Raw genomic sequence first — 23065 nt, forward strand, 5'->3', positions numbered from 1 at the left:
CGAACGCGCCATTGAGTGAGCACGGTTGAGGGAGCGAAGAGATGCCGGATATAAAAAAGAAATGAACAAGGGAGGGCACGAATACGACAGATTATGAAAGGGGCATGAGAACATGCCAGAAGTAAGTTTTTATATCATGATACTGTACTGTATTATATTTTTATTGTGTGGGACGTGTTTTATGCCTACCGTTCCATGGTTTCTCTTGGGTCGGTTGGTCTGGCTCTCTATGAGTCGGTTGATTGGATGGTCGGGTACCGGTCAGATTCTCGCCTGGTATATCCTCCACACTCTTAAAAAAAGAAGACAAAGAAAAGCGCCGGGCAGACGCGAGACGAAGAAGCAAAGGGCGCAGCATCTTGGCCTATCATGCGTGTCATCGATGACCTATGTATGCTAATTAGAAAAATGCCCATAAAGATTACGCCACAATCGCATGTATGCTGCGTCGTAGCCAAAAACCACGGGTCCGAAATAAATGCGTCGTCAGTTTCTGGAATGAGCGTTAGCCACCATGACGAGACCGCACTGGGAGTACGTCGTAGTTCTGACAGACTCTCAGGCGGCATGCGAAAATTTTTGCGGGGCTGCACAACGCACAATGAGTGGAGCGCACCAGCTCCCACCATTCATGAAAATCGTGTGGACTCCGGGGCATGAGTCCTTGCGCGGCAATCAGCAGGCACACGCCTAGGTCCAAGCGCATGCACACCGGTAGCCACGAGAGGGACGCGCCGATCAGTTCCAGCCCGAGCCAATACCAATAATCTACGCGCACATCCTGCAGCGCTATCGACTTTCACGAAGAACACTACCACCGCCTGATAATACTCTGACGCGACAGGAAGCCATAGTATGGCGCAAACTCCAAACACACGCGTATCCACACTTTAGTGTCTATAGAGAGCACTCCTTGCACCCTGCCCTGTATTCTTATAAATGCCCACACGGCGATCAATACGCAACTCTTTGGCACATGGCATGGGCTTGCGCAATCACACCAGAGCTCACGCCCGTAACGTAACGGTCCCCGTTACCGTAACGGTCCCCGCTACGCGCGCTTTTACATAATCGACCAACACGCAAGCCATTTTGTGGCGTCCTGAACAAATTGAGCAGAATGTGTTAAAAAGAAAGGAAAGCCCGAGGGCTAAAGAACTTACTCGTTGGAATCAAGGTAGCTGCTCGGGAGGTTGCGGGACCATCCCCCTCATCATTGGTTGTGTTCAGGTATTTGACCCCTTCCCCGGGACAGGTATGAAGGGGTCACGGGCTGTGAAGCGTCAAAAATTGAGTTCGTGACGCATGCTTTTACATGGTAGACAAACACGCAAGTCCTTTTGTGGTTCCCTGATCAAACAAAGAACGTTGTAAAATGAGTGGAATAAGTGAAAGAATAAGTAGTAAAATGTGCATTTTGCCCAGTAAAGCAACGAAATAACATAATAACATAATAAAGTCATAGAAAAACAGAATATATATATATATATATATATATATATATATATATATATATATATATATATATATATATATATATATATATATATATATATATATATATATAGATTAGGGCGCAGCATCTCTCACCATATATATATATATATATATACATATATATATATATATATATATATATATATATATATATATATATATACAGAACTTGAGTGGTGCTACAAGGTAAACAGAACAAGTATTTAATTTCGACAGTTTCGATCGGTGGACCGATCTTCGTCAAGGTTTACAAAAAAATGGCAGTTCGGCCGTGGTAGGGAAGACACCAGACCGGGTACCCGGTCGTTCTTACATACATCAATCCGAGAGGGGCGAACGACCGGGTACCCGGTCTGGTGTCTTCCCTACCACGGCCGAACTGCCATTTTTTTGTAAACCTTGACGAAGATCGGTCCACCGATCGAAACTGTCGAAATTAAATACTTGTTCTGTTTACCTTGTAGCACCACTCAAGTTCTTTACGTTTGAAAGGTAGCCTGAAGAAACCCTCTTTGCCTACTATATATATATATATATATATATATATATATATATATATGACCCTACAATTGGCACAACGGTGCAATACTAGTACAGACAATGATCAGGTTGACCTCTCTCCGTCGAGGCGGAGCTGGACAAGGCTGCCTCCCATTGCAATCCATGGAGTGTGCGTGAGCAGTGGTGTGCTTGCGCAAGCTTATGCCGATGGTACCGAGGAGGTAGAATATCGGAGGAAACGGCACGAGATGCGCAGTTTTTCTAAACATATGACGTGCAAAAAGCAACCAATGTTCTGCGCTTTTCTATAAAAAAAAGTTACGGTCACTTTAGCAAACGGCAAAGAGGGGGAAGGCCAGAGCCTGCGCGCTCACGAGTCACTCATTCAATTACTTGACATTCGAATGCGTTTTTACTTCTTATTACTTGTTTTCTCTCACCAACGATTGCGGCTTCGAGTGTCCTAATTAAAGCTACCTTAAGTGACTGTGCCTTAATCAACTATGTCCTAATGAATACCAAAAGGTCGTGGGTTCGAGTGCCTTCATTAACTCCATATGAATTAACTGTCCTTTTTTGGCACGATTAGCGGCAGCTATGTGGAAGAAGACGAAAGCTCGAGCAGTGGCAGGAGCGCTCCGGTTTTCTGTACCTAACAACGCGACCTTGAAACGTAGCGTACTAAGGATTTCGCCTTTGTAAATATTTGTAATATTTGTAAATACTACACCAACACTGTGCAGCTTTGGGGAGGAAGACTGGTTCACGCTCAGTAGGTTTCGGCTTCGGCTGGCCCGTTTTAGCGGTCCTTTGTCAAGTGCCGTGCAGGTTTTAGTTAAAAGAACGCACTGGTTGTATTTCCCTGGTAGTTTCCTTTCATCGTGTCTCTAACAACGCGAATGTCTGTGGCGTCTCTACACTTTTCATCCTCCCACCGGTGCCGTCAGTTCTACTGCCGCCTCAATTTCGCAAGACGGCGTCTGTAACGTGCTTACGCCAGCCCAGCGCAGCGAGTTCATTGAACTGCTTTGCAATTTTTGTGCCGCGGCACGTGGAAGTACTATAAAAACAGCGTTTTTTGTGTGCCCTGACGCGTTATATCATTGTGATGCATTGCTTTTCAGCCTTTTCAACACTCCTGCAACTTTCGAGAGAAGGATGTGTCCTAAATGCCACACGCGTTTTTGCTACTTAATTGGCCTTGTTGTCTTTTCTCCACATATGGCATTTTATATCGGCCTCCTTGAGCGAGCTCTTGTGTGTGTCACAGCCGTTAGGTTGCTACTGAACCTAAAGAGTGTAATAAACACCATTTTGGCGCCTGTCAGATCTTTTCGTTGCCGGCACTCTCGCACATCCTGTGAAACTTCGTGCTTTTGCCCAGTATCCTTCACACCTTCAGCATATCTAACCATAATTTAAAGTAGCGTCTGCGTGACACTTGACAATATACAAAGGGTGTTCCAGCTAACTTTAGCCAGAGTTTAAAAATAGGCGAATGCCACGTAGCTGAACAGAATTAAGGTAAAGTTGTTTGCTGTCGCTTGGAGTCACTCAAATGACTTTAATTAATTCCGCCTCTTTGTATAATTACTCTAAAATGATTACTGAACATTTCAAATATCATCATTAGTTGAAAAGTGTCAAAGAGAAAATTGTAGAGCGACATGAAAAACATCCGATACAGCTTTCTGTCGCTCGATACGTGCTACATAAAAGTGCTTTGCGAGCGTGAGAGAAGCCCTCGAATACTCGCAAAGTGCCTCGAGCGGCCAGTCGCGCGGCAACTGTGTGCATTTGCGGGCTTCTTTCACGCTCAGAAAAACACTTTTATGCAGCACGTATCCAGCAACAGAAAGCTGTATTGGGAGTTTTTCATGCCCCTCTACAATTTTCTCATTGAAACTTGTCATCCAATTATAATATTTGAGAAGTTGATTATTTAATTGAGACTGATTATGTTTTTAGGCAGAATTAAAAATATAATTTAAGCATCTCCAAGCGACAGCAAACAACAGTACCGTGGTTCTGTTCAGCTACGTAGCATTCGCTTATATTTAAACTCTGGGTAAAGTTCGCTGGGACACCTTGTATAGCAGGTCTCTATTTTAGCCATACCAAATTTTGAAAATTGCCTGTGGCGGACACCACATTTCTAACCCTTGAGGTAAATTACCCGATGATGTGGAGATTTCTTCTACGTGAAATCATTATGTTCAATTATATAATGCACATATTCGCACTGATTCTCTGTTTAGTTAAATATTTACCACGATATTGCAATTTACGGATTGTAGCAGGCGAGTTCGCAAGATACTTGAAACTATGGGCTGTCCAGCAGGCCTGGAGTGCGCTCGAAAAGCAGAAGCATCATGACCCACTACAAACGGGCCCAAATAGGGTAGTGCAGAGTAGGGTATAACCCCGGGTCAATGCTTCGCCAGCGTCACGACGCGTTAAACCGTAGGTTGCCGGCACTTTATTAAAGTTAGTCCTATCCTATCGTACTTGAAACAGTTTCTGAGGGCTACAACACTTTCGAGAAAATAATTTTCAAAGTGTTCGGTGAAATACATTGGAACTTATGTCTATGAACTTCAATGCATAAAACAGCTTCTTTTTGTGCCGGTAAGTGGAACAACATTTTTACCGCAAGCTTGACGGCGCATGTCTCCGAACTGGTGCCATTCTGAAAAATTCGTTTGAAGTCGACGCTCCTTGCACACTCGCGAGAGGATATTCGTGGTTTTATGACCTCGATACGCACGAGGATGAGAGGATCTTTGCGTAAATGCTTCCATGTCAACTGGCTAGTCACCGCGATTTACACGGCTTAATTCTTGCCGAGGGAAAAACGCGGAAGCTAGGAATGAAGCCTACCAAATGAAATATAAGTTCTATGCGTGGTCTGCTAGCTGCGGGGCTCTATGCCAGCATCTTGGGGCAGACGTCACCGAGCAGTGAAATTTGGGCGAAAACTTTGGACTTCGCAACCGGCAAAATTGAACTCTCTTGGTGTGAAGTTATGCCACAAGGTGTCTCTTGACTCAATTGATGCTTGCTTTCAGTACGTTCAAGACAAGATCTCGGAAGGCAGACCACCACAATTTGTGATTGTGCCCATCAGCGATATTCAGAGTAAGTATAACAAAACATTTAGGCATTGAAGAATTACGTTGTTCCTATGTCTATTTCTTTATAAATCGTAAGCTAATGTGTCATTGCACGTCAAATCAACCGGCGCTTTCTCGATCAGTACAAATATAGTTGGACAAATTTCCACGAGTTTGGCGAAGTTCAAAATTCATTCTTCCCGTTTACTTCACCGGTCAGCATCACCAGTCAAGTCACCAGTCAGCTTTTTTTTTTTCAAAAGCACATTATAGAATTTAGTCGTTCAATTTGTGTTTATGGCAAGACAATGGTGTGATGTGACTGCAAAAATTACGTATATGAAAAATATTTGAACAATTTCAGTGTTTTTGGCACCGGGAAAAGGCAGTAGAATTGCAAAGCTTGATTTTTTTTCTTGGAATGTGCAAACATCCGGAAATTTTAAATTAGAAATAATATAGTAGCCCGGTTGACTTAGAATAGCCGAAAAAGATTTGAAGCTTCGAAGGCTTAGCCGGTTGCGTGAAAAATAACTATAAAGATATAATTTGTTCCATGGCTTATTCGGTAAAGAAGTTCTGGTTGCACCTAACGAGGAAAAACTAATGTGTTAGCAAATTGGAACTTGAAGACGATGTCATCAATGATGGTAACCGTATAGCGAATGCATCCAATGATTTTTTTCTGCGTTTCTTTGCGGCACCACTTAGCCCAAATCTTTTCAGAAAACCAGTTTTGCTACCCCGGATGTAAACTTAAGCTAAAGAGACATTTTTCGGCTCTACTTGAATTAGACACCAAAAACGCTATCGGTCCGGATGGCATACCAAACATGTTTCTGCGCAAATACGCTGAAGGTTGTGCAGATTATTTGCATATCTTTTTCAACGAAAGTTTATGGAAAGCGGAAATAATTTTGGAATGAACAACAGCCGAAGCGGTGCGAATTCATAAATCTGGTGACAACCTAAAGTAATCAGCTACAGATCGGGGCATCGCGGTGCAGTTACAGCATAGTCTTGGAGCGCTTGTTTTCAAGCACTTTTCCACTTTCTTAGAGGAAAACGATTTTTTGTTCAAGCAGCCAGCAGCGTTTTGGCGTGACTTATCAACTACGACACAATTAATTCACACTACAAATCATTTAATGGCAATATAATAGACAGGAGCGGACAAGTTGGCATGATTTTTCTTGACTTTGATAAAGCTTTCGATCATGTGTCACACGCCAAGGTCCAATGCCTTCTTGACAACCGTCCAATTGTACTGTGGCTCGACACGTTGCTTACACAGTGCACTCGATTTGTTCACATGGGCAACCCGAACTCAGAATTTGTATCCGTTCCCCAAGAGTTTCCCAGATAGTGGTGCTCGGGCCGCTACTTTTAAAAAAAATTTATACTAATGATTTACAAATTAACACTTCATTGCGTTGTCGTTTATTTGCCGACGATTGTGTTGCATACACGCACATTGAGTCGGATGCAGATCAACGAACACTAAAGAACTTACCAGAAATTAACAACTGGTGCTCGTTGTAGAAAATGCGACTAAATGTTTCCAAATGTGTTCAGATGAGAGTCACACGCGAAAAGACATGCTCGAAGAATCTTGCATTAAATGCGGTAGACACATTTAAATATCTGGTATTCTATCTAAACTCTACGCTAACCTGGAACAATCATGTGAAATACATGGTGTCATCGGCTTTGACGAAACTTTATGCTAGGAAATCGTGTAAAACCCCGCACTTCTATATCTAAGCTTGTGGCCTACACGACATTAGTTAGAGCGTTATTTGAATATGACGACGCCGTTTGGGATCCACAGACCAAATCTGATATTAATTACGTTGAACGCGTTCAGAAAAAAAGCGATAAGATTTGTCTTAAGCGTCTATGGCAGGCACGTGTCTGTTAGCGACCTTAAGTAATTAGGCGGTCTTCCTACTTTACAATCGCGTAGAAAACTACACCGACTACAAATGCTATTTAATATTGTAAACAGTAGAACAAAGATAGAATACAACAGATACATGTATACCAGCGCAATGCTAACGAGGTGGAAAAACAGGCAGACGATTCTAATGCCACAAGCGAAAACAAACGCATACCGATTTTCCTTTTTTCTTCGAACCATAGCAGAATAGAACGTGCCTACATGTGACGTTGTTGGGTTATTATCAGCCGATGCCTTCACATCAACCGTGCAACCTGATATGTGATACCCCCCGTGGTTGCTTAGTGGCTATGATGTTGGGCTGCTAAGCATGAGGTCACGGGATCGAATCCCGGCCACGGCGGCCACATTTCTACGGGGGCAAAAACACCTTTACAGTTCGTAAAATCTTTAGGTGCACCTTAAAGAACCCCAGCTGTTCCAAATTTATGGAATCCTCCACGGGCTACGGCGTACCTCATATCAGGTCGTAGTTTTGACAGGTAAAACTCCATAATTTAATTTATTTACCTGTGATATTTATCGGCAGTGTTCTATTTTTCATTCATTGCGCATATAGCTTGCATAGTTGCATGTCACTAATGTTTATTCCCTTGGCACTCCTCTGCTACTATTCGCGGAAAGGTTCCGGGAATCTAACCCTATACTGATGTATTAGTTTCTGAATGGCAATTGTTTGTTTTTTTCCTTAAGTTTCCTTTGTTGTTGGTTTCAGTTAACTTCGGGAGTATTGTTTATTATCTTCATTGCGAACAGCTATTTAGTGTCTTGGCCTATGGCTACAAACAGATACATGTTTTCACACTTTGTATTCGATGCTCGTTTGCCTACGCTATTATCTCAGAAAAAAATACCGTTTCGTTTGAGTACAAGCTTAGTGCAGTACTAATGATTTTACACTTTGTTTTCTTCTCGCCTCCAGTCGTCATTTAGTCAGATCCGCTTTCTCATCATGTGTATGCAATACTGTTATTGTTATAAATTTTCTTGACTTGAATGATTGCAATGTGTAATTTATTTTTTATAAAATCGATGTACCCACTACTGCAATGGTTTGCAACAGGTAGCCGGCAGTATCTGACGGATAATAATAATAATAATAATAATAATAATAATAATAATAATAATAATAATAATAATAATAATAATAATAATAATACCTTGAAATGTTCGTTGTTATTTCACTCTCTTTCCGTACACACCATTTGAACGAATGGATCATACAATATGCCTTCTGTGTCAAGTAGGCAAGAACAATCCATTTTTACCAAAATGCTCTGAATTGTTTGAGATGAAAGTAAACGGGGAGAATGAGTTTTGAACTTCAGCGAACAACGTGGAAATTTTTCAACTCTTTCTGGGACCACCGAAAAAACGCTGGTTAATTTAGCGTGGAATGACCCAAGTATGATTATTTCGTGTCCCATTCACTGGCAGAGTTTTCGGTGTAACGAAAATTGAGCACTTGAAGGAGTGTGGATCGCATATTTTTTTTTCTTAAGGAGGGTCCGATTCATACAGTATGAATGAACCGAGGTAATTCTGTTAAGTGACCACTGTTATCTAACATTCCCTTACAGGGATGAGCATGGGTAAGAAAAAGTGTGGCCGCCATTTTAACAGACAGTTATGGTATACTAGACGTAAAGCATACACGTTTTGTGACATTATTCGACACAGGTGCGCTGTTGTCCCATGGGACCTCATAGGCATTCAACAATGTTATTTGTCACCGAGGCAAGAACGCTAGAGAACGATGACCGAAAGTCACGCAAGCGCTGATTTAAATTCTGCGTCGCTGCTGTTGTGCGCATGCCTCTGTCGCCATTAAATGTGGCGGGAATTGCATTTTTTAATGAAGTAACCAGCTTAGTTTGAGTGCAGCGAAAAGAACATGGTACTTTTGGCATAGTGTTTTCAGGGGACGTATTCTCGGACGATCACTTTCGGTGATACTATCGCCTTCGCGTGACGTAGCGCTCGACTAGCAAATCAGACCATCCGGTTTCGATCATCCAGCCAATCAGCGCGCGCCTGATAGCCGTGACGATAGCATCGCCGAAAGTGATCGTCCCACAATACGTCCCCGAGTGAAGCTTTGTTTGCCTGTTCGCCTAGTTTTGTTGTTTGTGGTATCCGTGGCCGATATATTCGTGGATATACAAGGTGTCCCAGCTAACTTAAGCCACGCTGTTGAAAAAAATCAACCTGCTCTAATATCCGATTATTAGACTTACGGCGTTCGGTCATCTGAGCCGCTGCGCCACTAGGATAGGATAGGATAGGAATAAACTTTATTTGTCCAACGGTTGTTGATGTTGGTGCCCGGGGCTAGGCTGCCAGGGGTCCATCGCCCGAGGAAGATCTTTCGAGATCCTCAGCAACGGCCCTGGCCTGCTGGACGGCTCACTCCTGGTCTTCGGGTGCCTCGCTGAGGAGGGCGGCTTGCCATCTCTCAATGAGGCGCCCCGCTTCAGAGGGTTCCGCTCTTGTATACCCCCTTCCTCTTTGTCCGTGTTCCACGTGGCGTTGGCATTCCCAAAGCACATGGGCCATATCGGCCCGTTCGTGCTCGCACCACGGGCAGCCGGGCGACGGTTGCAACGCTGGCCACAGGCGGTGCAGCTGGTAGGGGTTGGTGAAAGTGCCCGTCTGCAACCGTCTCAGGTCGACCGCCTGGGACCTGTCTAGACGCCCGTGGGGTTGTGGATAATTTCTTCGTTCTTTCCTATAGTGAACAATCACCTCTCTATTCGTTGCCGGAAACTCCCTGACATCGCAGTCGGCGTCCGCGTGATCCCCAGCTCCGTCCGCCGCGATTTGTGTTGTATTGGTAACGGCAGCGGCCGCGTCAGACGGGGTGGCAGCCGCCGTCGCCGTCACTCCTCCGCTGGGGTCCCGCACAACAACGGCAGCGGCTGCCCTCTGGGTGACCGCGTCGCGGCGAGTAAGCTGCCTCGCGACGAGGTGGGCGCGATCGTTGTGGTTGGGTGGAGTGTCGTTGCGTCTTCGGCCGTTAGCAATGACGGTGTCATTGTTGCTGTTACTGCCAAGCTCCCCGACGTGCGCGGGGAACCACTTGAGGGACTTGTTTGTAATGGTGCCCGATCCGAAGTCCCCGGCCCGGGCGTTGAGCATGCGCGCCACATCCGCGGACACCCAACCTTTGATGTAATTCCGAATCGCTGATAATCAGGTTATCATCCGCACCTCCGTGGAGTACCGCGAGGGCTATGGCCATCTCTTCCGCTGCTTCGGCCGACGGCAGCCTCGCTGATGCCGTGACTCGGATCGTTCCCTTTGTGTCTACTACTGCCATGGAGAAGGCGGGCGCCGCCGCCGTCGGCCGGCCGGCCGTGTCGATGTTGCCGCTGTTGCTGCTGCGCCACTAGATATTTGTTATTCGGTAACTGTGTACCTAATTAAAGAAGATTGCGAAAGGAAGTTTTCAATTTTCCAATTGAGAGTGTTACGGCCGATGCGAAAAGTGTGTACTAAAACATACGATTATGTAATTTTCATCGCGCTATGCCTCCGCAATTATTGTTTCCGAGTTTTACTCTGCGCGCGAAATTCAAAATATGCCGTGTGATTTTTCACCTGCCTGCCGCCATACGTTTGGTCCTCGAAGTGATCTTCCTCTGTAAGCCGGATTCCGTATCACCTTCTTCGAAAATTCTTCAACAAACTTGCGACACATGAAATGCTTGTAATGATTGTTTTGATTAATAGTAGGCAGCAAATAAGATAAATTTTGTTTTTGGTGAAGTTCTTGCGGTCTGTTAAATTGCACCAAATAAATAGGTTACTGAAGTTATTGTTCAGTATTGGCACCAATGCAGCTAAAAGCTTAGCCTAATTTCTAATTGCTGCGTTATCCACTTGAAATATGCAAATCAAGGAGGCCAGACGTTTGCTTACATCTTTATAAGAAACAATTATTTTACTACGTACCTTCGGACAACAATTCTGGTTAATGTTACAGCTGAATGAATATCTGAAAGAGAAACCACATAATGTTTATCTCGCAAGCAACTCCTAATAAAACCGGTGATAAATACTGCTTCAAGCTTAAGAAAACGAATCTGGTGGTTGACATAGTCTGAGGTTTTCGATAAGCGGGACAAATAGAGAAAGAATTTATCTTTATTCGTAAAACGCAGTTTATAGCCACTCGTTGAGTGGTCTTAGTGCCATGTAGGTCGGTTATACTGGTGGAAAGCTACATTCTAGGGTGTAAGAACATTAAATTCCTGTAAGTAGTGTGATGCGCAGGTTTGCTATAGTTTTTGGGTTACTTTAGCAAGGAATTTAAAAGCAATTGGCCCTCATTCTTTTGGGAAATGGTTAACCTTCTTTAACAAAAGATTCACCCTCCCTCGTTTGAGCCCATGTAGATAAAGACCATTCCTGGATATGACATGATCAAACATTTTTTGAAACCATGTGATCAAATATAGCAAACAAAAAATGAGTAATAATTTTGTATGAGTAGCCTGTATAATATCCACATCGTCTAGTTACTTTCAAATTCCGCATGTGTTTGATGACTTCTTTCAGCGCTGGTAAAAAGAGGAAGTGAAAATGCGCATGTCTATAAATAAAGGAACGTGCAGGTTTACAGTATTATTGCCAAAGTATTCTCTAAAGCATCAGTAATTTATAGCCGCTGAATATATAAATTCTGATTATGGACTACATTAGAGTCATGCCTATTTTTCCAGGCGTATTTTATAAAGTAAACCGTTCTGCGTTCTTTAGGCGCATTATTTTTTACTCTCTAAAATGGGCTTCTTGGGTTCTTGTCTGTTTCATTTTATTTTTCACTTTCTTAAGAAAATGGTAATATTTGTAGTACATGAGTAGGTTTGTGTTAAACGACTGTACTGACTACCTTTTTACATGCTTCATTTTTTACGCGTTGCTCGCAGGAACTTGTCAGTAATCGAGGTGTTCCACAGAGAGCCAATCGTCTTCTTCAATTGCACTTTAAAAAAGTGTTCTCAAAGGAAAGTGGTAAAATACGGAGAAATTATGGAAACAATTATGGCACAATATTTATTGTTGTAAGGTTTGTTGTCGTTAGAATTTGGCATTGCTACAGTATACAATCCTCAAGAGCCTAACCATTGACAAAACGTTACAACTTTCGCATGAGATTGCTCGCTGTACTATGAAAAGTAGCAAGAAGCCATACCACAATACGATAATGGTCGTTGCCATCAACGCTAAGAGCAACAGCTTCTAGAGGAAATGCGAGGTGATTTAAAGCTGAGCCAATTACAGTGCCTTCGACTGTTTTCTACCGATCGCGTTGGAGTTTTGATGAGGCAATAATATCAGCTGGTGCGAAAAATATTGGAACACAGAAATATTTGAAATATTTGAACATAGCTTTAGGAGATGCCCTTTCACTAGGTTTATATAAGTGCCACCAAAGTCGTAACACTGTAATTTTGAGCGTGTCACCAAATTGTCAAGAGCTGCACTTTAGAGCACTGAAGAGCTCCGACCTCGCCGCTCAGCTTCAGAGGGCCCTCGGCGCGGCGGTCAGCCACGTCCCCCCCGTCCCGAATAGGATGCAGTGGTTCCTCCCTCGTGAGGGGGTTTGGGAGTCGCTTTTCAGGACCTAAATAAAGCTCATTGCCTGCTTGCCGGCCTGCATGGACGGCACTAGATGACGAAGAAAGTGAACGGTATAGCCCGCAACCCAGAGTTTCGTTGAGTTGGAATTCATACCGTTTCGGAACATTTTTCAATGGAGGTCTAGATCATACCTTCGCTTATACCTAATATTCTATTCAACATAAAGAGCAGTACCACTGTGCTTTTACAATCCTCATGGAGAATATAGATGAGGGCAAGCAGATTTCTATCAATTTAGGATAACCTGGTTTCCGAAGTACCAAATATAAACAACGACGTTTTCAGTATTGCAAAGAGGCTAGGGAAGTCATCATAGGGCTTACTAATGCTTCGAGCGCCAAAATGTATAGGTGAGCTAGAATACGTTGTAGCAAAGTGATTCGGCTGACTAATTCTTAAATACATATCCAGGTTTTATATTCGATCGAACTAGGAACCTAAGAAGATAAAACGAAATAGATCATGGCACAAAATTGACAATTTTCATGAATGCTGTACCAGGCTCGCATTTTGCTCGCAGCCGACCACGACATCGTGTACGCACAGATCGAGCAGAGGGAGCCCGCCAATGGATTTTCGCGGGCAGCATTGCATCAAGGTCAGATCGTGTCGGCGTGGACCATCAAGGAAGCCTTCCGCGTTAAAGTTGCGTCAGCCTCAGCCATCAACGTCGAACCTGGAGCCAAGGCAAGTGTTTCGTGCTCTGTTCTTAACGCCCCCCAAATAACGAAGCCTTTGACTTCACGTTTCCGTAGGGTTATCAGTTTCCTATGTACTACATTTATTATGCCTGTGGGCCGGGTGAAATTTTGTTTTGGTATCACATGAAAGTAAATGTTTTCCTTAGGACAATTCTTGCTATCTGCATGGTCGTACGCTTTTAAACAGCACGTGTTTTAGTCATAATAGCTACAGTAGATGGTGTTGAATTTACTAGCTTTGGCTAAATGTCTCAAGGGCGCCACATCATACGCGGTCAGCTGAATTCTACACACGTGCTGCTAGCTCAAACGGTGTGGGTGAAGCACAACGACTGTTAGTGGACAGCAGTGGTAGCACTGAGCTATTCCGAAGTATTTAGAACGTAGAGATGACTACAACCTCGGCGTGGCTGCCAAAATAGGGGTGTTAGCTACAACTTGAATTACGTGAACAAAAGCCAGAGTCAGGTGACGACATTACTCATGCGTTCCGTCTCACATTAAAAATCTTCTTTGGCACATCTGTGTGCCATCAATTGCTCCACTATTGTGATGTGCAAGTGCGCGAGTTCCGTGATCGGAGTTGGTCAGCCATGGGAAGACGAGGACGAAATAGCAGTTGTGCTGGACGTTGCAGTGGTTGTGCGAGTGTGCCAGAAAAAATAATCGCAAGACGACGACAACAAAGCTGGCACGTGGGGTGAGTTAAAACATGACGTTTAGTCTATGAGCGCCTTACACGCTAATGTCAAAAGACAGAGGAAGGAGAAAAAGAATCCGGGGAGACGTGGAACCACAAGCCAGCGTGTAGGATGGAGTTCGCCAGTGCCGCAGGCGCAGCAGGGAAGTCGTCGGACATCTGGCTCGTGCTTCGTGCCTTCTACTGGACCAGGGCGACCTCCCAGAGGTGTGGTCACCACGTTCTCCTGATCGCACAAAGGAAGGTGCCGATCGAGGTGGGCGAAATGAAGCCCGTGCACTGGAAGCACAGGTGAAGCCATTTGACTTGGTGACCGGTATGGAGGCTGTCGAGACGGATGCGCACCGCACTACGGCAGCCAGTCCAAAATGGACGTGGAATCACGAGTGCTCCAGTTTATTCCGTTCACTCGAGCCCCCGAAGCTCGCGCCATCTGCACGGCGTAGCGGACACTACAGAGACATCTACCGTGCCAAGGCCCCCTGTCCATGTTCCCAACGTCACAACCGAACTTCTTGTTGCGTCATTGTACCCTTGCGTTTGCCTGGGGCTGATCAGGAATTTCCTTCGATGGTTTCTGACTTCGCCACCGCTACTCAACTCCGAACGCCGCCTCAGTCTCTAATTGATCTCGTTGCTCCACTGCAGACCACACAACTGTAGGCCCCTTTCTTGCTTTGATCCTTTTTTTGATACTTAATTCTTGTTTGTTTGTTTCACTAGTTTGTGGAGTTCCCCTTTCTGCCGTATTTTCTTTAATGAATGGCTTGCCTTGTGGTAAAAAACGACTTCGCCACTTCATGCGCTGAGGCTGTGCCTCGGCAAAGAATAATTCATTAAAACAACCTCATCACAAGTAGCTAGGATGGTGCTGATCAGCTCTTATTAACGGGCTCGGCAGTTCATATTTTACGTGGTTAGAACATTAGATTTCCAATCGCAGCCTGCCGCCTCGGAAGCCGGTAGAGCACCAGTCTCGCCTTTTATCATACTATGCATCACGTTTTCGTGCCAAGAAAAAACTGTAGCCAAATTTAATTGGCAATTGTTTTTTACCAGACAAGTCACGCTGCATGATAAAGCAGGCATCGCCAGTACGTCATGAGAATGAAGTCATTAACTCCCAAGCTAACGACGTTCTGACGACATTTTGAGGTTCACTTCTCCCTGAGCATCCCAATATTTTTATAGCAGCTTTATTTTCCGGACTACTGCCAGATTCACTAAAACTATCTCTCATCTACCCCACACCGAAGCCGGGCAAAGACCACACGAAACCAGCTAACCTACGCCCCATAGCTCTAACGTTAACTGTCTGCAAATTGATAGAAAGAATGCTACACACAAGAATGCAGCACTACATCGAATATGTACAACCGGGTTTGCATCCTGCGCAGGCAGGTTTTCGGCCGAACATGGGCACACATGACTGCCTCTGGTTGCTCCGCAGAGTGATCAACCGCAAGTCTCGCAAACAGATCCCTGACTATATTCTTGCAGTCGATATGCGTAAAGCATTCGATAACGTGAAACAAGAGGCCATCTTACAGGAACTGGCAACCAGGTACCCTAGCCAAAGAACATACAATTGGATACGTAGCTTCCTCCACAGCAGACCAATTCAGCTCCGTGGCAAGGCACCGGGATGGAGTCCAAAGACCTATTACTTGGATAGGGGAGTGCCCCAGGGCTCCATCCTCGGACCTATGCTATTCAATCTGGCCATGACACGTGTGGCAGAAAGTCTTGAGCGAGGCACTTCAGCCCGTTTGGCTATTTACGCCGACGATATAACAATATGGACGGAAGCAGCGGATTATTCCGACATACAGAGCATGCAAACTGAGCTGCAAGCAGGGATCCTGAGCCTTAGCAACACTTTAGATAACCTCGGACTGCAACTCTCGCCAGAGAAGACAGAATTGATCAGCGTAGACGGAAAAAAAGCAACCAATGTAAACAAGCAGATCACTTTACACATCGGCCAAAGCGATATTACGTCGGCCAATGGACAAATTAGGATTCTTAGAGCACAGATTGCTAGCTGCAACAGCCCCCAGCTATGAATTCGCACACTAAAGCAAACATGGAGACCGCTGTTGCACATGGTTAGATGAATATCGAGCAAGTATGGCGGAGCGTGTCACAAAGCGTGCCAAAGGCTTGCAAAAGCGGTCGCGGTTGGAAGAATTCTTTACGGGGCACCCTTGTACGAATTCTCTGAACGAGTCCTCGGCGACGTCGAAAAGTTACACAGGGCCACCCTCCGTACGATCACTGGGCTACCAAAGCACACGAGGAACGAGGACCTGTTCAAGCTCGTAGCGATTCCACCGATACGGGACATAATCAGTGAAGCACGAATTCGAATGCGTCCCGGTTGGAAAACACGACCCAAGGAAAACAGATCATGGCATGGGATAAACAAGTCCATGCGAAGCCAGAGCCCGCGGAAGCGACCATAACGCCACCATGGGAAGAACCACTGGGCATACGGAGGCAACAACGCCCTATCGCCAGACGAAACGCGGAACCTAGAAAAAATATTTGAAAAGAGATTGGGATTAAGCACGCCGCAGCACACCACTGACATCTACATGGACGCTGCAATCACAAACGACATAGCAAGCATGGCCTGGGTTAGCACATCTGCACCCCAACACAATGGCTATCACACATGTCAGCTTCCTGGTGGTGCAACCTTGCACGCTGAGCTCTTAGCTATATGGGGAGCGGTCAACACCATTCCCATTGACATGGGAGACATTGTAGAGCAGAGTGTGCGAAATAATTATCGGATCCTTACTGATTCGTACGAAGCAGTGGCCGAATTAACGGGGCCTACGACAGATGATGCGGTGGCCAACGACACCAGAAAAAAGCTTAAGAGAATACAGGACAATGGGACTGTACTGAAGGCACTTGGCAGTGGGCATGGTGCTAGTGGATGAGAAGAAGACGACAAGGTGGGCTTGCTTCCCCGTTTCAAGATAGCACCGACCTGTTTTAAGCCTACCGCTGCAACCTAGAGCTAGTGCTGCTAGGCGAACACCACCCCCGTTGCATTTGGTGGAGGTGCTGGGTTTCTCTTCAACATCCTGGAACTCCGCAGTCGGACGCTACTACCAGCTGTTACAATGGATGAACCGGGACCATCCCAGGCTGCAGCTCCCGTGCCCCCGGCGATCGTCTGCTTTGGTGTTGTCCGCGAGCGCGATCCGGCTATATTTAGCGGCACAGACGACCACGACGTGGAAGACTGGCTCGCCGAATATGACCGTGTAAGCGCCTATAATAAGTGGGATGACCGCGCCAAGCTCACAAATGTTATATTTTACTTGACTGACGTGGCCAACCTATGGTTCCGCAATCATGAAGCCGATTTTACCATCTGGTCGGCTTTCACGGCGACTTTGGCTGAGGTCTTCGGCCGTCCCGCAGTTCGCCGGCTTCACGGTGAGCAGCGCTTGCGTGGTCGAGCTCAACGCCAGGACGAGACCTTCACGAGTTATATTGAAGACGTGCTCTCGCTCTGCAAGCGCGTCAACTCATCCTTGGATGAAGCAGACAAGATCAAGCACGTCATGAACGGCATCGATGAGAAGCCTTTCAGATGCTCGTCGCGAAGAGTCCCCGCACTATTGCCGAGGCCATACAGCTTTGCCAGCAGTACGACGAGCTGCGCAAGCAACGTGCATCAACACGCGCTGCTCAGCAGGACACTGCGGATCTATCCCCGTTGGCCTTCGGTCGCGACGCTGCCGACATCTCTGCTTTAATGCCGGAGATAAAGCAGTTCATCCGCCAGGAAGTCGCACGCCAACTCTCTCTGGCGAATAGCGCACCCGAGCCGTCGACAACCCTGGCTCCTGCGCTTCGTCACGTCATTCAGACGCAAGTTGCCGCGGCGCTGCCATCTGCCCCTCCTCCGCAGCCTGCAGCTGGACCACCTACGTACGCTGACGTTTTCGCCCGGCCTTACACTCCACCGGCTCCTGATTCATACCGGGCCACCGGCACCTTCCATGTACCACCGCCACCTTCGCGTCCGATAGTCGTTCCTTACTCGGCTGCTGGAGCCCCTGTCGTCAACCCGTGGCGAACACCTGATAACCGGCCAATATGTTATTCAGGCCATTTTCCGGGCCACGTAGCACGATTCTGCCGCCGTCGCAGCCCCCGTTTACCTGACAGTGGGGGTGCCTCAAGCTACAGGCCTGCTTGACTTCCGCGTCAGGACCAATCTAACCTTCCTCCGGACACCTCTTACAGTCGCCTCCCCTTCGATTCACGCCGGTCGCCTTCCCCACGTCGCCGATCCATTTCCCCGATGGTTCGCCGACACAGCCCAGCCCGAGAGGAAAACTAGCAGTCGCAGTTCCAGAGGCAAGAACTGCGTTTCCGTCGAAAATTTCAAGGCCTCATTCTGCGCCGGCGAACAAAATTGTTGAAATGTTGAAATCCTATGGACACCGGGGCACACCGGCAGGGATGGGGGAAACGCAGCTACTCACGCAGCTGCCGCGCAAGCGGGTGGACTTGATTACGCGTACAGCTCCCCACACTCCATTTCCTCGCCAAACCCCGCGGACCAAAATCCATACCTAAAGATATTGGCCGCAGGCTCTCCTAGCAGAGCACTGATGCATTACATTCGTACTAAAATAAAAGCAGACAGTAAACGGAGATTATTAGAAGCTACACCAGTACATGTGTTTGACGACAAGGGTGGGCTTACCCGCACGGAAGAGGTTTTCTTGAATAAGGTTATGGCCAACGCTGCATACACACCACACTTACTTGAGAAATGGCACCAACCCAGACAAGCTACGATTGCGAAGGCTTACACTCGATGCACACAATGCCAGGAGTCATGCAGAGCAGACTTGCAACACCTCATTTGGAGCTGTGCAGCTTTTTCAGAAGGGAGATCCAATATTCAGTATCTACTACATGGAGACATTAGAACACTAGGAATTGCAATACAATCTAACCCTGAAACACAGAAAGCCATTGCGACATATGGCAGACAAAGTGGCCTGTTTCGAGTAGTGTAGAAGGGGTTGATCAGCCCATGTGAGAGTGGCGGAACTGAGCATGCACCTGAGCCTGCATAAAGCGGAAGATCCCAGACTGAGATGAAAAAAGTGTTTCAGCCAACAGTCTGGGTACCCACATTCCCTTCCCTCCTAATCCCCACCAGCGGCCTAGAGCCGTCCCCTTCCTTAAAATAAAGGCTTTATTCATTCATTCATTTTCACATTCACAGTTACTTCATTTTGTAAAGCAGTTTTCAGCGAACAAATAACTCACCACTGAAACTAACGACAGCGTGAAACGGCATGTACCAGACAAGAAGGATACACGGACAAGCGCTGTACGGAACATGAACGCGCCCAACGTGCCGTCCTCTTGAAGTAAGTCACGACACTTGAGAATATGTGTGGCATTTGAGCCTACATTTGCAAAAATTGTATAAACTTATGTATAAACTTAGAAGCAATAAGTTTTATTATTCTACGCTATTAATTTTTTTTACAATGAACGTAAACACTCAAGCTCTGCAAATAGGCACCGGACAGCCGTTGCAGGGTGCCAGCGGTGTGCTAGCGAACAGCACCCGGAATGGCAGCAGTAAGACCAGTGACATGGGAAAGAAAGCAAAAAAAAAGATTAAGTGCATTGACGCGTGCGCAGCCTTGTTTCTGTGCATGCTAGTTGCGTGCTGCTTTCTCTTTTCACGTTCACGAGTACCCGAAAGCGGATCATTCACGTGCATGAAAAACGCAGAACATGAAAACCGCCGGTTTCGTGCAGTCTTGTTGATTTGCCCTAACTGGACAATGACTAGTCAAGTTAAGAGTTCGATACGTGCGTCAGAACGCTTTCTGCTCACCTTTGCTTTGCATCTAAAAGAAAACGCTGAGTAAGGGTTGACTTCCACGGGCTTTCCGCCCGGAATGTGAACGGAGCAGTCGCACACTAAACGCAGCTGTTGGCCGTTGAGGCCGCCAAAGCGCATATCGCAAGATGGGCACCTCGCGGCTACATTCGCGTATCGCCGGCGCCTAAGACGGAATCGTGGAAACATGCACGCTTGCAGCCTCGGAGAGACGCGCATGCGCGCAGGCGTCGGTCTCGTCACCAGGGGTGCCCCACTAGAAGAGGAGGAGGGCCGTTTGGTCACGCGCTCGCACGCTCCACAATATTTTAACGTGAGAGCGTTAAGGAGCTTGTGTCGCAGAAAAGCCGGTGTCGGCGTTGACGTCATTGGCGTCAGCCGTGAGCGATAAATCCCAGAAGGCACTTCGTAAATAAAAAACATCTTGCAAGATGGGCTGATGGGAATCGAAGCAGGGTCTCCCGAGTGTGAGACGGAGGCGCTACCACTCAGCCACGAGTTCGTTCCTTCAAAACGGGACAAAATCGCCTCTAGTGAATGGAGTGTTGCCTTAGAAACGTGCCGTAGAAAGTTATACTCCGGTGTATATCGGTAATTACGACCATGTAACTTCCAGAAGTCGCAGTTTCACGAGTAGCGAAGTGCGTTTCCGCTAAATTTCTTCTGCGCTCTGCGCACACGCAGAGCCATCTTGCGGCAAACACAGAACACCCCCTCCTCGCAATGCATGGCGCTGCCCCGACACGTGGCGCGCCACTCGCCCCATGGCCGCGTCCGCCTTCATGGCGTGTCGGGGCCCGGCTATCTCTGCTGATCGCGACGTTTGGCTGGTGTAGCGCGTTTGAGTAGGCGGTGCGAGCGGGATGCGATAACGCTATCGCGTTCCACTCTTGAAGGCGGAGCTTAATGGTATCTTCGACTGGTCGCCTGTATGCCCCGAAGCAGAGCCGGGTAGATCGGTCGTTTCCCGAGCTCAAAGGTAGAGGACAAGCGCGCAAGCCGACCGTGCGACTCGCTCTAGGAAGAGGAAATTGCTGATGCGAAACCACGTGACTACTGCCAACTTCCGATGTTTTGCCTATCCAATGCTCCCGGCGCTGCCGGAAAAGCCGGCGGACGTGCCGGCGGGACGAACGTTCGTCGAAACGCCAGCATGCAGTGGCCTAGGTTGCCAAGGTTACGGTGGGCCGTCGCCAACAGCAGCGACGCGGCGCTGCGATGACGTTTCAATCTCGATGACTGCTCCGACGACAGGGCTCGGAGCGCCTCAGAGCGCTCCAAGATAGAGGAGAGCAATCGAGAACAACCAGCCAGCCGAACGCAGGGCGCGCACCCTCTTTCAACCAGCCGAAGACAACGCCGCTCGCCAGAGCGCTCCAGAGTGCTCAGAAACGACCCGCCGAAGATAGCATAAGCGGCCTCCAATTTTTCGTAGACGAGTTGTAAGTAGAGCAATTCGATTCCATTCCAAAGTTTTACCATACCATACCATCCACAAAGAGAGTTTACTTCTTTTTTACCCTGTAGCCGCGGATGCGCGAAAGCGTGCTTTATGGTTCCTTTTGTTTGCCCGGATAGCCGGCACTGCCATTGCTGCCGTGATGATGATGATTTATTGGTATTGCCTTTGAAACACAACGGTGACCATTAGTCACTTAGCCTGCCCGATTTATTATGGCCTACTTTACATGTCTTTTTAGTATAGCATTTTGGTTACGTTTGCTTTGGCCGACTAATCACAGGGAAACCTGACGGTGAGAAGGAAACTCACAGAAGAAAAAATTGGCTTGGATCGCATACGGCAGACATCGTGAGCTCCTAACTGGGAGCATACCGTTATCATTGAAAAGGACGGTACACAATCAGTGCATTTTACCGGTGCTGACATATGGGGCAGAGACTTCGAGACTGACAAAGAAGCTTGAGAACAAGTTAAGGACCGCGCAAAGATCGATGGAACGAAGAATACTAGGCATAACATTAAGAAAGAGAAAGAGAGCGGTTTGGATCAGAGAGAAAACGGGTGTACACGATATTCTAGTAGACATTAAAAGAAAAAAATGGAACTGGGAAGGTCGTGTAAAGTGGACATTAGATAACCGTTGCACCATTAGGGTGACAGAATGGTACCAAGAGAAGAGAAGCGCAGTAGAGGACGGCAGAAAGAAGACTAGGTGGCGCGATGAAATTAGGAAATTTTCGGGTGCTAGTTGCGATCGGTTGGCGAAGGACAGGGGTAATTGAAGATTGCAGGGAGAGGCCTTCGTCCTGGAGTGGACATAAAATAGTATGATGATGATGATGATGATGACGATTTTGTATACTTCCTCAAAGTCTTTTTTTTCTGTAAAACTTTCTATCTACCTTGTATCGCTACCTATCCATGTAACGGATCCGGTCCTATCAATTTATTCCCCGAGTTCGTACACCAGTATCCTAAACGTCTCTTGCTTATCTCAACTGCTAACCGGTTGATGCTTCCCCTCACTTTCTTTAAATCCAAGCTTTTCAGGAAAGTGTACGTTAACTACGGGTCTCGCTGGATAAGTCCCTTCAGATTCCATTAAAATGTCCTGTGTGGTCTCCGGATTTTCGCTGCAGCATACACATGCCTCATCTTGTTGCGAATATTTACAACGGCATGTTTTTGTCCCTACGCAACCAGCTCCAGCTTTAAATAGCAAGCAACTCCACTTTGTCTGATCGTACATATTTTCCCTTCTAATTTCTTCCCGTTCTTGTGGAAATCAATGATCATTTTTGTTTCCATTCTTTGCTCTGTGTCTCTTTCTGATGACTCCTGGTTGTCTACTTAGACTTTCCATTTACCCTGTACTTGGCTGCCAACTTTCTTGACCTGTTTCTCCATTCTCTGTCCACGCTTTTCAGGCACAGATAATTGTGCACGTTAGACACCCAGTTATTTTGATTGATGTTCCCGAGTGTTTCTTCAAAACTAATTTTGCTCTGCGCTCTCTAACTTAAAACGAGGCCCAAAGCATGTCACCTTGCACTGCCTCATTTCCGATTCTGAGGCGAAAGCTT

The 23065-nt window shown here is 46.5% G+C and overlaps 1 protein-coding gene across 3 annotated transcripts in view; it reads left to right on the forward strand.

Moving 5' to 3' along the window:
- Positions 1-23065, forward strand: part of Pi3K92E (phosphatidylinositol 3-kinase 92E) — a 137001-nt gene that overhangs the window by 67658 nt on the left and 46278 nt on the right. For all 3 annotated transcript variants that reach the window (XM_065454689.2, XM_065454690.2, XM_065454692.2), the window contains exons 6-7: positions 5067-5136; positions 13238-13404. In XM_065454689.2, the coding sequence (XP_065310761.2) occupies positions 5067-5136; positions 13238-13404 (237 nt within the window). The remainder of the gene's footprint in view (positions 1-5066; positions 5137-13237; positions 13405-23065) is intronic.

Source organism: Dermacentor albipictus, chromosome 2 (genome assembly GCF_038994185.2).
Source record: "Dermacentor albipictus isolate Rhodes 1998 colony chromosome 2, USDA_Dalb.pri_finalv2, whole genome shotgun sequence".
NCBI classification, from domain to species: Eukaryota; Metazoa; Arthropoda; class Arachnida; order Ixodida; family Ixodidae; genus Dermacentor; species Dermacentor albipictus.